The sequence below is a fragment of the Asterias amurensis genome, chromosome 1 (assembly GCF_032118995.1).
Source record: "Asterias amurensis chromosome 1, ASM3211899v1".
Taxonomy (NCBI): domain Eukaryota; kingdom Metazoa; phylum Echinodermata; class Asteroidea; order Forcipulatida; family Asteriidae; genus Asterias; species Asterias amurensis.
This window is the reverse complement of record NC_092648.1, coordinates 25,822,381-25,839,585: the sequence shown is the minus strand read 5'-3', so window position 1 is coordinate 25,839,585 and position 17,205 is coordinate 25,822,381. Positions and strand designations below refer to the sequence as shown.

At 40.5% G+C, this 17,205-nt stretch overlaps 1 protein-coding gene across 1 annotated transcript; it reads right to left on the bottom strand.

Annotated features, from left to right (window-relative positions):
• Window positions 1-10,911: 10,911 nt before the first annotated feature.
• On the bottom strand, window positions 10,912-13,514 carry LOC139940544 (carbohydrate sulfotransferase 3-like). Its single transcript, XM_071936851.1, has one exon. It carries the CDS (start codon window positions 13,198-13,200, stop codon window positions 11,836-11,838), a length of 1,365 nt encoding a protein of 454 aa, XP_071792952.1. The 5' UTR covers window positions 13,201-13,514; the 3' UTR covers window positions 10,912-11,835.
• Between the last annotated feature and the right edge of the window lie 3,691 nt (window positions 13,515-17,205).

Below are 17,205 nucleotides of genomic sequence, written 5' to 3'. Positions count from 1 at the left end.
CCCTTTATAAATGATTTGTTTGTCGCGTTTTGGATAAATCGGTTGCGATGAACATCAGCAATAATTGTCAGTAACCAAGCAAAGGGGTCAAAGATGGGAGGCATACAACAAAATGGGTTAAGAGCCAGAATCCCTGATTATGGTAAGACAGGGAAAGGTGTTTCAAGATAACAGGAAAGATGGCTCAACTGACCAAACAGGAAAGAGGACGGATCGTTGGTTTGATAGAAGCCGGTATGTCGATTCGAGCTGCAGCTCATCAAGTTGGAACGTCACCAGCGACGGTCAGTAAAATGGTGGAATGGCTACCAAGCTCAGGGAAATGTGGACAACCTGCCAAGGAGTGGCCGCCCGAGTGTGGCTTCTGCAGCAGTAGAAAGTGAACAAGTCCATCAAGCCTGACACCACTCTCGAGGGATTGCGACGCATCCTGATCAGGAAATGGCAGGGGATTGACCAGGGACAGATCAGATGTCTCGTTTGGAGTATGAGAAGACGACTCCTTGCCGTTAACAGTGATGGAGGACACACCAAGTATTGAGGACAGGATATCAGCAGTTTTAGAGTTAAAGATACGGCCATAAATTTCATGGTCAAGTAAACGAAACGAGTTTGTGTCTTTTGTCTTGATTTTGTCTGAGTGTGATGCTTATGTGAGTTCCCTTCTGGAATTGGGGTGAATAGAGGCTTTTGCAACTTTTGAAATTCGACCTTAAGCCACTCAAGTGTCCATAAATCCACTAAACAACATCGTAGCGCAACACAAGATGTGTCAAAATGTGCAGAAATTAACGGTGAATAGAAATGAATAATTATTCTTTGGCATACTAATTCAGGTTCCGATAAATCTGACTATTTGTAAGTGTTTAGATACTTTATTGGCGCAGTTTATTTTTTTTCCTAACCGTGTGGTGGACATACTCCATTGGATTTGTACACAACCAATAGGCATACATTGGAATCCTACGATGGTTCAGGGTTTTCGTTAAAATGATGTACGTTCTAATAGGTTTTTTTAAAAGGCATTGGATTGGGGTAAGTTACACACCATCGTGTACCTTATGAAATTTGTTAGTATGAAAAACACAATTTTAAAACTGTGACGTCATCACGTGATAATTTATGGTAATTAGAAGCTTTAATGAGTTTTTCTTTGCAGCACTATATCTCAAGAAGTGAACGGCCGAATTCAAAGTTGTTTTCAGTAATAGACTCCTTAGGCATGATAGATTTGCATTGGATAACCGTGACCCCGATTTGACCTCTACTTCCGGGTCAACCAGAAGTGAGACCATATTTCAAGAGTTACACAACCGATTTAATTTTTTTCTTCAGTTATAGACTCCTTAGGCATTAAATTTTGTTGGGGAAAATCCGTGACTGCATTTTGACCTCTTCTTCCGGGTCAACCGGAAGTAGGACCATTTGTCAAGAACTACACAACCGATTTTCAAACTTTTTTCAGTAATAGACTACTTAGACATTAAACATTAACTTAGAAAACTGTGACCTTATGTTGACCTTTATTTCCGGGTCAACCGGAAGTGAGATCATTTCTCAATAAGTACACAACCGATTTTTAAACTTTTTCAGTTATAGACACCTTAGGCATTAAATATTAACTTTGAAAACCATGACCCCCACGTTGACCTTTCCTTCCGGGTCAACCGGAAGTGGGACCTTATTTCAAGAACTACATAACCGATTTTCAATTTTGTTTTGGTTATTAACTCCTTTGACATTGGACATTCGCATTGGCTAGCCGTGACGCCATGTTGACCTTTACTTCCGGGTCAACCGGAAGTTGGACCATATCTTAAGAACTACACAACCGATTTTCAATCTTTTTCAGTTTTAGACTCCTTAGGCATCAAAAATAAAATTAGAACAACCGTGTCCCCAATTTGACCTATATTCCTGGTCAACCGGAAGTGAGACCATATCTTAAGAACTACACAACCGATTTTCAAACTTGTTACTCTTATAGACTCCTCAGGCATTTAAAATAAACTTTGTGACCCCCATATCTCAAGAACTACACAACACGGAACAGCTTTGTGTTTGTTCACAAACACCTAATGTCTAGTTTATATTGCCCTTGCGGAATAGCGGCACAAATCTTGAGAATCCGCACTTTATCTCGACAAGTGTCGTAGTTAGGTTTGAGGTACGACTAGGCGAGTAGTAAATTTCACTAGTCACACCCATTCGCAACATAATTAATATTGCCCTTGCGGCACATAGCGGTACAAATCTTGAGAATCCGTATTTTATCTCGACAAGTGTCGTAGTCAGGTTTGAGGTGCGACTAGTCGAGTAGTAAAATTCACTAGTCACCCATTCGCAACATAATTAATATTGTCTTTACGGCACATAGCGGCACAAATCTTGAGAATCTGTATTTTATTTCGACTAGTCGAGTCATGATGGGAACTTGCTTAATGAAAAAAGATTCAGTAATCTGCTGAAGCATTGATTTTTACGCTTACGTCAAGCGAAATAGACTGCTTATAGCAGGGATTTCTTTTGTTTGTGTGCTTCCAAGCTCGCACATTATTTTCCAAGCTTGCACATCACAGTAAGCGGAAAATGGTGATCGTAAGCGCAGACTTTGGTGGTCATAAGAACCATGTAATTTTGCCCTGTGAGTAGGTTTGGTAAGGCCTACACTTCAAACATGTAAAGTCAAAAAAGATTGTTAGTACATGATGGGAAATCTTGTGAAACTGGTCCAATTTGACTCTGCTTCACTGCGTAAGCAAAGAATTGACACATCAGAAGCGCGGATATTATCGCTTACATAAAGCATATTTCACAGCTTAGCAGGGATATTTTTGCTTGTACGCGGTGAAACTTATCATATGTAATCTTTGCTTTGAACTAGTTGCACAGATATTTCAGCGCCTGCAAAGTAAGCGAAGAATGGTGGTTGTATAATAAATGGGCAGAGTTTGGTTGAAGCAGACAGAGCCATAAAACTGGGCCGTGTTCTATAGGGGAAATTATAGCTTGACATTTTATGACAGTTTTGGTCTCTGCGACGTACACATACAAATACAGAGTCAGATACAGACATTACGGTGCAGAAGTCGTGCAATTGAAATGTCTTATAAGAGCGCCCCCTATCGGCAGGAGTAGGAAAATAAAGGAGTATCTTACAAATTAATATGTGTTTTTAAACACGTAAAATAATATCAAATGGAAGCGTTAGGATGTTTAGCTTAATTCCTATCATAAAACATATTAAGATTATTTATTAATTAACCACCAGTGACCCTCATTTGCATATTAATTAGGAAATCTTTGCAGCATCATATCTCAAGAACTTCACGGCCGACTTTTCAACTGTTTGTTCTTAAAGACTCCTTGGGGGTTGGAGATTAATTTGACAAAACCTCAAGTGACCTCAAGTTGACCTCTACTTCCGCGTCAACCGTAAGTGTCACCATATCTCAAGAACTATACAGCAGATTTTCAAAATATTTTCAGTTATAAACTCCTTAGGCATAAAATATTAACTTTAAAAAACCGTGACCTCAAGTTGACCCATACTTCCTGGTCAACCGGAAGTGGGACCATATCTCAAGAACTATACAACAGATTATCAATTTTTGTTCAGTTATAGACTCCTTGGGCATTCAAGATTAGTTTGAAACAACTTTGACCCCATGTTGACCTTTACTTCCGGGTCAACCGGAAGTGAGCCTGTAATGTATCACTGTGGCACTACTTTATGAACGGCTCATGAATATATAGATATGTAGTGCACAGTCCATGTATGTATACAGGTCAAAGGTTATGTGAATAAACCACTTCTCAAAATGGCAGCTATTGTGTGCTAGGCTACTCTGACACTTAAGTATTTCTCCACGTAAATACACCACAACATGGCGACGAGGATGGGATTATTAGCCTGCTATGTTAAAGATCTAAGTATTGTGATCTTAAGAGTACAAATTTAATGTACAAATTCGCCAGGGTAGCTGCATAAAATGTGGAAATTTGGAGTGAATCTTGATCCGTTTTACAACACCAGTGAGGGTATGTACATATACACATAGACTGAATCTGACAGTTCATCTCTACTCGTGTGGCGTACGCATTGCCGATTGCTGTTACATGTAATTCTGTGAACTTGAGCTACCATTCTAGATCATGGCTTCATCAATGATTGGCAGAATTGATCCCTTTGATGGGACAGAGGAAGACTGGCCCACATATATTGAAAGGCTTGAACAATATTTTGATGTGAACTCAATCCCAGCAGCCAAGAAAGTGCCTGCACTTATCAGCCTTATTGGACCAAAGACGTATGGGCTCTTGAAAAATTTAACTACGCCAAACAAGCCATCCACAAAGACATACAAGGAGTTAGTTGAAATTTTAACACAACACTTGTCACCCAAGCCACTTGTCATCGCTGAACGTTTTCGTTTCCACAAGCGAGAACAACTTGAGGGTGAGAGCGTCAGTACTTACCTCGCTCAACTTCGACGGTTTGCTGAACATTGCAATTTTGGTGACTATTTGAATGATGCCCTCCGTGACCGATTTGTGTGTGGGTTACGGGCAGGGAGTATCCAGAAGCGACTGCTCGCTGAGGCAAAACTAACACTAAACAAAGCCTTGGAAATGGCCACTGCAATGGAAACAGCTGCTAAGGATGCAGTTGAGCTTCGTCAGCAGTTAAAACCTGATTCTACTGTTCACAAATTTAATGTGAAATCACGCTCCCAATCTTCAGCTTCATGCTACCGCTGTGGAAGGTCAAATCACAGCCCAGATCAGTGTCGATTTAAAGACGCAACTTGCCATTCCTGTGGGAAACCAGGCCACATTGCGCCTGCATGTCGTTCAAAGCCACCACAGACCCCTTCGAACAAAACGTTCAAACCTAATACAAACAGACGTAAGCATACTTACCAGGGGAAGGCGCAGTCAACAAAAGTCATGGAGAACATTCCAAATGATGAACAGGAGGATGATGAAATTTTTATCGGAAGAGTCAATATCAACAATGTAAATTCTCGGTGTGACATGAGCACAGCGATATGGGTCACACCGAAAGTCAACAATATCCCGATCACCATGGAAGTTGATACAGGATCTGCCATTTCGATCATTTCAATGGCTGACTATCGAAAACTCTTACCGACAGTAACTCTGCAACCATCAAAAGTAAAGTTGCAAACATATACAGGAGAAAGAGTTTCCCCTGCAGGATTGCTGACAGTACATGTCCAGTACAAAGAACAGAGTTGTACACAGAAACTGTACGTTGTCAAAGGAGGTGGTCCTCCCCTCTTCGGTCGTGATTGGCTCGCTACAGTAAAATTGGACTGGCCAAGTATTTTAGCCATGAGAACCTCCTCCATGGATATGAGAGACACTCACCTCAACTCGCTGCTCAAGAAACATGAGAAGCTATTCAGTGATAAAGTTGGTGAGTTACAAGGCATTAAAGGGAAACTAACGCTCAAAGACAATTCGTCCCCCATATTTCTCAAAGCAAGACAAGTGCCATATGCACTGCGACCTAAAGTTGAGATGGAACTAGAAAGACTGGAACGTGAACATATAATAACTCCAGTTGCCACAAGTCAATGGGCAACGCCTATCGTACCAGTTCCAAAGAAAAACGGCGGAGTTCGAATTTGCGGTGATTTCAAGGTTACAGTCAATGCGAACTTAAAGATTGACCATTACCCCTTGCCTAAAATTGAAGATGTATTTGCAACACTCGCAGGTGGACAAAGATTTAGCAAGCTTGATTTGACTCAAGCATATCTACACATGGTTATGGAGGATGAGTCAAGTAAATTGTTGACACTCAACACACACAAGGGACTTTTTCAGATGCATCGCCTTGCATTTGGAGTAGCATCCGCCCCAGCCATATGGCAGCGTACTATGGAACAAATCCTCCAAGGAATTCCAGGTGTGCAGTGCATACTTGACGACATGATTGTGACAGGTCGTGATGATAGAGAGCATCTTCACAACCTCGAGCGAGTCCTCAATGTTCTTGATGACCGCGGATTAAAACTCAACAAGTCAAAGTGTGAGTTCTTCAAGAAACGCGTTGTCTTCTGTGGGCATGAGATTGACGCTGAGGGACTACATAAGACTCAGGACAAGGTCAACGCAGTGAACAATGCCCCACAACCAACCAATGTCAGCCAAATGCGCTCATTCCTTGGGCTCATCAATTACTACCACCGCTTTCTACCGAATTTGGCCACTATACTGCACCCACTCAACAGACTGCTTGAGAAGAATAAACCATGGGTTTGGACTGCAGACTGTGAAAATGCATTCAACAAGGCCAAAACTCTGATCACTTCTAAGGAAGTTTTGACACATTACAACCCAGATCTACAGGTGAAGTTAGCTTGTGATGCCTCACCATATGGGTTGGGTGCTGTGATGTCTCACGTTATGCAAGATGGATCTGAGCGGCCAATCGCATACGCATCACGCACACTATCTTCGGCAGAACGTAACTATTCACAGATTGATAAGGAAGCCTTAGCACTGATATGCGGTGTTAAAAAATTCCATAACTATCTCTATGGAAGGAAATTCACGCTGGTTACAGACCATCAACCGCTCACATCCATATTCAACCCTGCAAAGAGCATTCCTGCGACTTCCGCGTCACGATTGGTGAGATACGCGATATTTCTTGGGAGTCATGACTATGACATTGAATACAAAAATACAGCGAAGCATTGTAATGCCGATGGACTGTCGAGATTGCCATTGCCAGAGGTCACTCATGAGTACAGTGACCCAGATAATCTTCTCTATGTTTCACAACTCGAAATTTTGCCAGTGACATCTTCACAAGTTGCTCGAGAGACAGCATATGATTTGACAGTCGCCCAGGCTCGTGAGTATACCATGAAAGGGTGGCCTCACATTCACGACTCCGTCCTTGCACCATTTCATACACGCAGAAATGAACTCTCTGTACATGAGGGATGCCTTATGTGGGGACTACGCGTCGTAATTCCGTCCAAGCTACGCAAGAAAGTCCTTGATGAGTTACATTCAGGGCACCTCGGTGTTGTGAAAATGAAAACACTCGCACGAGGCTATGCTTGGTGGCCTGGGATTGATCATGATATTGAACAAATTGCCAAAGGATGCTCTGGATGCCAAAGAGTTCAGCGTAATCCAACTTCAGCACCACTCCATACATGGGAATGGCCAACGACCCCATGGCAACGCATCCATATTGATTATGCCGGACCGTTCCTTGGACAAATGTACCTAGTGGTCGTGGATGCACACTCAAAATGGCCAGAGGTTGTATGTACCAAATCATCGAACACAACTCAGACCATTGATATTCTTCGTGACATTTTCTCACGCAATGGAGTTCCCGAACAGCTTGTTAGCGATAATGGGCCCCAGTTCACGTCTGAGGAATTCCAAATTTTCCTCAAGAGCAATGGTATCAAACACATCCGATCTGCTCCATACCATCCAGCAACCAATGGGCTGGCTGAACGATTTGTACAGACTTTTAAACAAGCTCTAAAATCTATGGCGGGGGAGAAAGGATCAACATCAGCAAAACTCGCTAACTTTCTTCTTGCTTACAGAAGTGCACCTCACAGTACAACAGGACAATCGCCTGCTATGCTATTCATGAAGCGACAGCTTAGATCTCGCTTGGATATTTTGAAACCGGACATTCGCCGCCGTGTTAGTGACAAACAAACGGACCAGACAGCTGCACATAGATCCGCTAGTACAACACGAGAGCTTCAGGTTGGACAGACAGTCTCAGTTCGCGATTATCGAGGCAGAGAAAAGTGGATTCTTGGTGTTGTGCACTCTCGAAACGGTCCCCTGTCGTATGAAGTGCGCGTAGGGCCAGATATGATTTGGCGCAGACATATCGACCAGATTTTGGATTCTGATACAGGTGTTACCCCTGACATTGATCAACCACAAGAACTAGCACCAGAGATAGCGACAACTCCATCAACAGGCACGCAACCCTCTTATGACGAAGAGACACAAAACCCTAAAACTCCAGTGCCAGTTAGGTCCCCAGTGCGTGAACATCGCTATCCATCACGTCAACGCAAACCTCCAGATAAACTGAACCTTTAGTCTTAAGAACAGAAACAAAGCAAAGTGGAGTGAAACAGTTGATTTATTACTCATGTTTAAACAGTTGATTTATTTCTCATGTTTGTTTTAAAAATATTTACTCCAAATTAGAGTTGATAGTTCTAGTTCAGTGTTATGTTAAAAGAAAACAAAAGAAATGCCATGCAAAACAAAACAAGAATTCTTACTATCCTGATATAAGAAGTGCAACAAACTACATGTGTATTTCCAGAACTTTATGAATAATTAAAAGTAAACTGCTGAACATTTACATCACTTCATAATTAGTGAGGAGGAAGTGTAATGTATCACTGTGGCACTACTTTATGAACGGCTCATGAATATATAGATATGTAGTGCACAGTCCATGTATGTATACAGGTCAAAGGTTATGTGAATAAACCACTTCTCAAAATGGCAGCTATTGTGTGCTAGGCTACTCTGACATTTAAGTATTTCTCCACGTAAATACACCACAGAGCCCATATCTAAAAAAGTACAAAGCTAATGTTCAAACTTCAGTTATAGACTCTAAGGCAATAAATATTAGCTTTGGAAAACTGTGACCCCAAGTTGACCTCTACTTCTGGGTCAACCTGAAGTGGGACTATATATCAAGATATACACAACCGATTTTATAGACTCCTTGGCATTGCAGACTAATCTTTGGTAGCTGTGGGCCCACGTTGACCTTTACTTACGGGTCAACCGGGAAGTAAGACTTTATAACAAGAGCTACACAACTTTTTTGAAACCTTTTTCAGTTATTTATTCCTTGGGCAATGAAGCACATAATCCAAGCAAAACAACACGGAACAGCTTCGTGTTTGTTCACAAACACTTAATGTCTAGTTATTTATGCATTTATTTAGTAATACTTTTTATTTATATTTTTTAATTAACTATTAATATTTACTTATTTATTTATTTGCTTGTCTAATTTATGGTGTTTGTTTTTGGTTTTGTTATTTTTAGTTGTGGTTTGTGTTCACAGATTGTTTGTATTTATTTTAAAATAATATTATTTTTCCAAAGAGTAATTGGCAACAGACAGCTTGGATAGAGCTTTCCACCTGCAGTAGAGTGAAACAGGCTAAGACGACGACTGAATACGATTTGCAAATGCATAATCATGCCAAAGTAAACGTTTAAAACACCAAACAATTGATATTATGTTCACGCATATCCATTCGAAACTTTTCAACTGTTTTCTTTTCCGGGGGGGGGGGGGGGCTGGTCTTTCGCATTACACTTACTCTATACCCTCTACGAGAAGGAAGTTCTGAAAATAAAAATAAAAACAATTTTTTTCAATTTCCTCTCAAAAACAAGACGTGTATTAAGTAGGCCTATATACTTTTTAATGGGCAGCCAATTAAGGCTAACCGTGGCATTTTTATTATGTTTGCCACGAAACCAAAAGCTCCGCAGAAATACAGTTTCACTAATAATCGATGTGTATATATAAAGCAATCTTTTGCGTCAGTGGTAATAGGCCTATTGTCAAAGACCAGTATTCTCACTTGGTGTATCACAACATTGTGCATAAAATAACAAATTATGTAAATTGTGACTCATTTGGTCAACGAAATTGAAAGAGAACAATGAAAGACAAAACACCCTTGTTGAACAAACTTGTGTGCTTTCAGATGCCTATTAAAAGGGCTTCAGGCCTGAAGTTTTTAAACATTGAGTGAGAAATAACCTCTTTCTCATGTAACATCAGAAGGAGCCGTTTCTCACAATGTTTACATGTCTGAACAACAGCTCTCCAACTGCTTGATATCAAGTAAGTTTGTATGCTTATATTTTGATTCATTACCAATACATGTATAGTTAGCGTCCAGTGACTTAGTCCACTCATCAGGTGAGTCGGTGCAGGCGCTGTTGGTGAGTTGGCCGCGCTGTGCTTGAAAGGAAAACGTGAAACGTCTTGCACCAATACTAACAATCCACATGAACAGCGTTCAAAGTTGCACCAGCTTTCTGCAGAGTTTTTGAGAAAATTATTATTCCCCCAAGAAAAAAACAAACTAATGACAATAATTTGGATCTCTGACATCTGAAAGCACACAATTTATTAATTCTATATGCAACGATGGTAGTTTTGTCTTGCAGTATAGACATTATTGGCAATTACTCAAAATAATTTTTATAGCATCAAAACATACTTAGTTACAAGCAATGGAGAGCCGTTGGTAGTAAAACACATTGTGAGAAACGGCTCCCTCTGAGGTAACGTAGTTTTCAAGAAAGAAGTACTTTTCCACGAATTTTATTTCGAGACCTCAGAATTAGAATTTGAGGTCCCAAAATCAAGCATCTGAAAGCACACAACTTTGTGTGACAAGGGTGGTTTTTCTTCCATTATTATCTCGCAACCTCGACGACCAATTGAGTTCAAATGTTTATTGTTTTGTTATGCATTTTATGTTGAGATACACCAAGTGGGAAAACTGGTCTTTGACAATTACCAAGTGTGTCCAGTGTCTTTAATTGTTTTCTTGCAACTTCGACTTCGAGTGACCAATTGAAGACAAATTTTCACAGAGTTGTTATTGTATCAACATGTTGGGGCTTTACCAACTAGTCCTTAAAACAAAACATACCAATCATACAGTCATACCTTTTCACGGAATCGCATGCATCAACGTCGGAAATTAAATGTCAGTGTCAATTGAAAAATGAAGAGACAAAACCGCTTTTGCATGAAGGTGAACTTAAAGGCACCTGGAAATAGAGTATATATTCCTGAACAATAAAATAATTTTTTGAGTCATTTTTTAAACGATTTATAAGTTTTAAAAAATTAAATAAAGTTGTGTGGGGTGACTCCGCCTACCCCTTTTGTGACGTCAATCGAGGAAGACTTTGCCTCGATCGAACATCGAACACAAGTACGGGCAAGTACATTCAAGTCCTAGTCGTTAGTTTGTACATTTTGAAAAAGTTTTTTTCTTGCATTTTTCCGGCAATGTCGACCAGTTGTATTGCTGCTGGATGAAGCAAAACAACTAAAGATGGTGTCAGTTTGCCAAGTTGTCCAGTCCGACGTCTTTTCCAGCGTTGTGCAGCAAACACTTCATTCGAGCCGTCGTGCTTCTAAAATCCGGAATACACTGCACATTTTGACATGAACAGAAAAGTTCTTTTCTAAAACATTACGTCATCCCAATAATTTGTCCAGCTAGTGGGGAAGTCGAAGAAGGTACCTGAAAGACATAACGAACCTAACGGAGCATTTGCCTAACGTGAACAAAAATCAGGTATTGTTTCAACTTTGAGGGCATGTTTTTAGCTTGCGCCAAGCGTCACTATGTTGTTTTGGCACTGCATGCGATTCATCGCGCCTCGATTGACGTCACGAACAGCGCCCTCTCGGGTCGGGCTTTTTTCAAATTTGTAAATAACATGGAAACTGATTTTTTTAAACCTTAGTTAATTGTTTATTCATATTCCACTCATCAAAACACATATTTTAGTGACAAAAGCTTTATTTTGACAAAATACCACTTCCAGGTGACTTTAAGATCCTGTTTTAGAACAGGCAGAGTGTCAGATAAAAGAGAGCTGTTTAGGTTTTAGTCAGATGATTGTAAACATTAACTGTGAGATTATTACGTAAAAAAACTTGTACAACATAGCTTAAAGCATATATCCCTATACCTAAACTAAACACAGTCAGTAACGATTCCTACACGAAGTTAATCATAAAACGTACATATCCCGATTGACATCCGGCACTTTGTCAAATAAAAGGGAGATGTTTAGATTAGTCAGATGTTCTTGATCTTTAGCTGGGAGATAACCAAATTTTTGCATCATTTGAGAACAGGTTCCAACTTCCTCAATGGTTTTAACAGTTGGGAAACTGAGACTAGAGCGCCAAGATTGGTAGACTTGACTTGACACTCGTGAGGTGGAGTAAGTCCCGGCTACGTGAGCACTCGTGTGTTCTTGAATCCACCTGGACACGTTCCCAGGAACAGCACCAAGACCAGTGAAATTATAGATGCGTCGAGCCGCTTCATGTGGATCCAAAGAGACATCCTCGTACCTCAGGAGTAAATAGTTGTCTTGGAATTTGGGCAGGTTCTTCCCCACGTCCGTGTTGTGCAAATTGTTCCAACAATAATTGGTAAGTGCTGCCCTCGTTCCGTCCGTAAATGATTCCACTTTGTCCGTCGTTTTCTTGACTTCGTTCATGGCAAGCACCCGCGAAGCGATCATCCCTCTCGGATCACGAACGAGATGAATCACTTTCAGATTGATCCTCTTGTCTTTGATCAACGGTAACAGACTTCCAATATCAGAGATACGAATTGATTTGATCGCAACTTTCTTCAAATCCATACATATTTGCATGAAATGCTGAGGTGTAACTTTCCCACAGTGAGAAGAATTGTTGGACTTGGAGCACAGCACTCTGTACATCGCGGGGGCTTTCTTTAAAATTTGTTTCGGAACCTGCCTCGATAACCATTTTGAATAATATTCATAACCAGTCAAGTTACATTGATAAATGCTGTCCAACAAATCAATGTGAAGCGGCTGTAAGAATACAGCACCTCGTTGATGGAGAGTGGTCTGAAGTGCAAGGCCGGGTTCAAAAAGGTAGAAAATGTCACTATTTTGGCCGAACATCTCACCAACGAAGGAAGATCCAGTTCTCATTGATGCTAAGATAATAATCTTCGCACCGCTCTGAGTATCTTCGGTTGTCATGGGTTTGTTCTGGGTTTGAGGAAAATCGATATGAGGAATTGCTGTTTCGTCTCGCAATGTGGTGGGTTCCGTCACCTTGATCTCCCCATCACCAATTACTCCCGATGATACAGCCCGGTATACGGTAGGCTTAATGTGACGTCCGTTGTTTCGGTCGAGTTTCATGCTCCCGTAGTCACCTTGCCGTACTTGAGGTTTGAAAACTGCATCATCCAGCCACGTAGCACCACCAGCGAGCATAAATATCAACGTTGCTGATAAAAATCCTGCTACTCCAACTATAAATACTTTGCGATTGTTAGAAGCTGAGATTTGTAGAGCCATTTTAAGATCCAGGCAGAAGACCATCGTCTCCGGTGTGATCTTTTGTGGTCTCACTTAAAAAGTCGAAGTTGAACCATGGAGGTAGGTCACAACGTTTTTCTCACACAGAACGAAATACAAATACAAACTGTGACATCAGCACACCACTACCGGCTAACATGGCGATTTGTAATAAGTGTAAATTAAGAAGATACCAATAACATGTAATTACGGCGTTTTGGAAGATATCGTGTAATTACCAAGCATAAGGTGTCGCAGCTGGTTTTATTTACAGTGTACACAACCATCCAAAAACTAATTTGCAGGCGCAGCCCACACACCGCATCCCGTCATTTTAATATTAAAAAGGGAATCAATGTGTGGTGAAGAGGTTTTCAACTAGTGGTTTAATCCCAACGAGAGTAGTGTGTAAGGCGTATATGACCTCCTTTTTTTAAGGTGGATCATGATCCACAGGTCGTGTGGATCATGGCGCGGGTGGGTCGTTGTAAGTAGATTGCCAGATGGGGGTGTGACGAAGACCCCCCCCCCCTTTTTTTTCACAGTAAGACGATACAATGTTGAACTTTGATATATTATTATTACTATTATTATTATTATTATTTTTTTTTTATTACGATCAAGTATGAATTTCACATTTTTCGACCCAAAGAACTAGCGTAAATAACACCCCTCGACCAAGAGTGTACGAGTCCAGTAGTTCTGTTGTCGTCTGCTACGTTTTCATCGTGTTCGAACTTGCCCTCAGTTGTCGGACCGTCCAACAAAGACCCGAGCGGAAAACCCAATTATGTGTACGTACCATGTTATGCTCTGTACGGACTAATTAAATTGACGCGTATATTTTATATCCTAGGTTTCTGAAAATGGTCATACCCCCCCCCCCCCCCGTTTTATGTGAAGATTAAACGTTAAATTAATAGTAATGGAGTAAAGTGTGACAATAGAAACTAATATTATCCTAATCTGTAACCATTATTGCCCGTGGCCTTCAGTTCGTGTACACAACCCGCGATGACCCTTGATCACTAACCCATCTGGTAGTCAATATATGACGTCACAACTGATTGGTCTACCAGCCAAACGTGTCAGTTCTTGTTCCCCATACCGTGGAGCTATCTTTGTTTTCTATAACTCCATGCCCACATCATGTACCACCATCGCTCGGATAGGGTCTGTTTACCTTTGCCAAAAGGGACTGCAGTGAAAACAAGAATACAAAAACAAACACAAAGGTTATCACTTTTTGGACCAAAAAACAACAACACATTTATTCGGTTTATAACACTCCATTAACATCTGCTTATAACCGCCACAATACTTAAATTAATTGTACATGATGACCCCCCCCCCATTTATGACAAGAACTTTGAAATCTGTCGACTGAACTTCGTTCACATGGGGGTGATTGATTGGACCCCAGCGACCCGCGCCTGCCTATTTTGAAAACTTAAGGAAAGACATTAACAGTATATTTATTTTGTTATTTGTTTTAAATTTTGTTTATTAATTTATTTAGTTCATTATTATGTTTTTACTCATCATGTTTTTTTTGTTTTTTAAAAGGTAACATGGGGTTAGGTCGTTGTCAAGCAATCGAAACAATCGACAAACGAACTTGACAACGACCTGAGCCCATGCTACCTTATAATCTTAAGTTGTAAGACCCATACAGGTTCGACTTATTTAAAGTTTTCTGGTGGTCGGTGTACACTTTGAAGACTATATCATTCGTCTTGGATCATCTCACTGATTTTAACATGGAGTCGAAGCGTCTAAACACTTTGCTTAGACCCGTACAGGTAAAGGTCTCGTGTCCGACTTGTGGGAAGAGCTTTTCGCGTAGCGACAATATGAAACGACACCGAAAGACACACAAGCACCCCAGTATCGGAAGCCAATCAAAAGCTTGTCCTATTTGTGATAAGGTGTTTTCCACTTCAAACAATTTGAAGAAACACCTTCAAAATCATAAGGAGGAGGAGGAGGAGGAGGAGGAGGAGGGAGACCTCCACGAAGATGCTAGTGGCGAATCCACAGAAGGGGAGGATTCTGAAGACGAGGACGTGGAGTGGGAGGAGCTTCATGAAGACGATGGTGATGAATCAACAGATGATGATGATGATGATGATTTTGAAAATGAAGACGTGATGGAGGAGGGGGACGACCGTGAAGATGGTGCTAGTGATGGACTTACAGATGATGATGGCCATGAAAATGAAGAAGATGAGGAGGAGGAGGAGTTTCTTGAAGACGATAGTGATGAATCAACAGATGATAATATTTTTGAAAGCGAAGAAGTTGAGGAGGAGGAGGAGGAGGAATTATGTGAAGACGATAGTGACGAATCAACGGATGGCGACGATTTAGAAGATGAAGAGGAGTCGGAGAAGGAAGACGACGGTAGTGATTTATCATCAGACGATAGTGCTTATGAAAATGAAGAGGAGGACAGCGGGAGACGTCCAACGAAAATACTGAATTTTTTTCGATAAAGAATGCTAAACTTTTTATGTTTAAATGATGAAAGTTTTTTTTTTCTTTAATTCTACACGCCCAAGTAGAACAGTATTATAAACGGAAGTTTGTTAAAGCATAATATTCTATCAACTGTAAATACTATGAGGGCTTGAATAAGTGAACTCGTCACACATAACAAGGAAAAAAAACAAAAAAAAACATGATGAGTAAAAACATAATAATGAACTAAATAAATTAATAAACAAAATTTAAAACAAATAACAAAATAAATATACTGTTAATGTCTTTCCTTAAGTTTTCAAAATAGGCAGGCGCGGGTCGCTGGGGTCCAATCAATCACCCCCATGTGAACGAAGTTCAGTCGACAGATTTCAAAGTTCTTGTCATAAATGGGGGGGGGGGTCATCATGTACAATTAATTTAAGTATTGTGGCGGTTATAAGCAGATGTTAATGGAGTGTTATAAACCGAATAAATGTGTTGTTGTTTTTTGGTCCAAAAAGTGATAACCTTTGTGTTTGTTTTTGTATTCTTGTTTTCACTGCAGTCCCTTTTGGCAAAGGTAAACAGACCCTATCCGAGCGATGGTGGTACATGATGTGGGCATGGAGTTATAGAAAACAAAGATAGCTCCACGGTATGGGGAACAAGAACTGACACGTTTGGCTGGTAGACCAATCAGTTGTGACGTCATATATTGACTACCAGATGGGTTAGTGATCAAGGGTCATCGCGGGTTGTGTACACGAACTGAAGGCCACGGGCAATAATGGTTACAGATTAGGATAATATTAGTTTCTATTGTCACACTTTACTCCATTACTATTAATTTAACGTTTAATCTTCACATAAAACGGGGGGGGGGGGGTATGACCATTTTCAGAAACCTAGGATATAAAATATACGCGTCAATTTAATTAGTCCGTACAGAGCATAACATGGTACGTACACATAATTGGGTTTTCCGCTCGGGTCTTTGTTGGACGGTCCGACAACTGAGGGCAAGTTCGAACACGATGAAAACGTAGCAGACGACAACAGAACTACTGGACTCGTACACTCTTGGTCGAGGGGTGTTATTTACGCTAGTTCTTTGGGTCGAAAAATGTGAAATTCATACTTGATCGTAATAAAAAAATAATAATATTAATAATAGTAATAATAATATATCAAAGTTCAACATTGTATCGTCTTACTGTGAAAAAAAGGGGGGGGGGGGTCTTCGTCACACCCCCATCTGGCAATCTACTTACAACGACCCACCCGCGCCATGATCCACACGACCTGTGGATCATGATCCACCTTAAAAAAAGGAGGTCATATACGCCTTACACACTACTAACGAGGCCTGGTTCTTGATAATTTTACCGAGACGAAGTCGAGGTAAATTATCAAGAACCAGGCCTCGGAAGGTATAAACCACTAGTTGAAAACCGATTCAACGACCTTTTCGGTCAAAAAACATCAACACTTTTTGGTCAAAAAGTAAAATAAGTGCAAAAAATTATAATTGTTCAATTATTTCTTTCAACACAACACCCCTAGCCC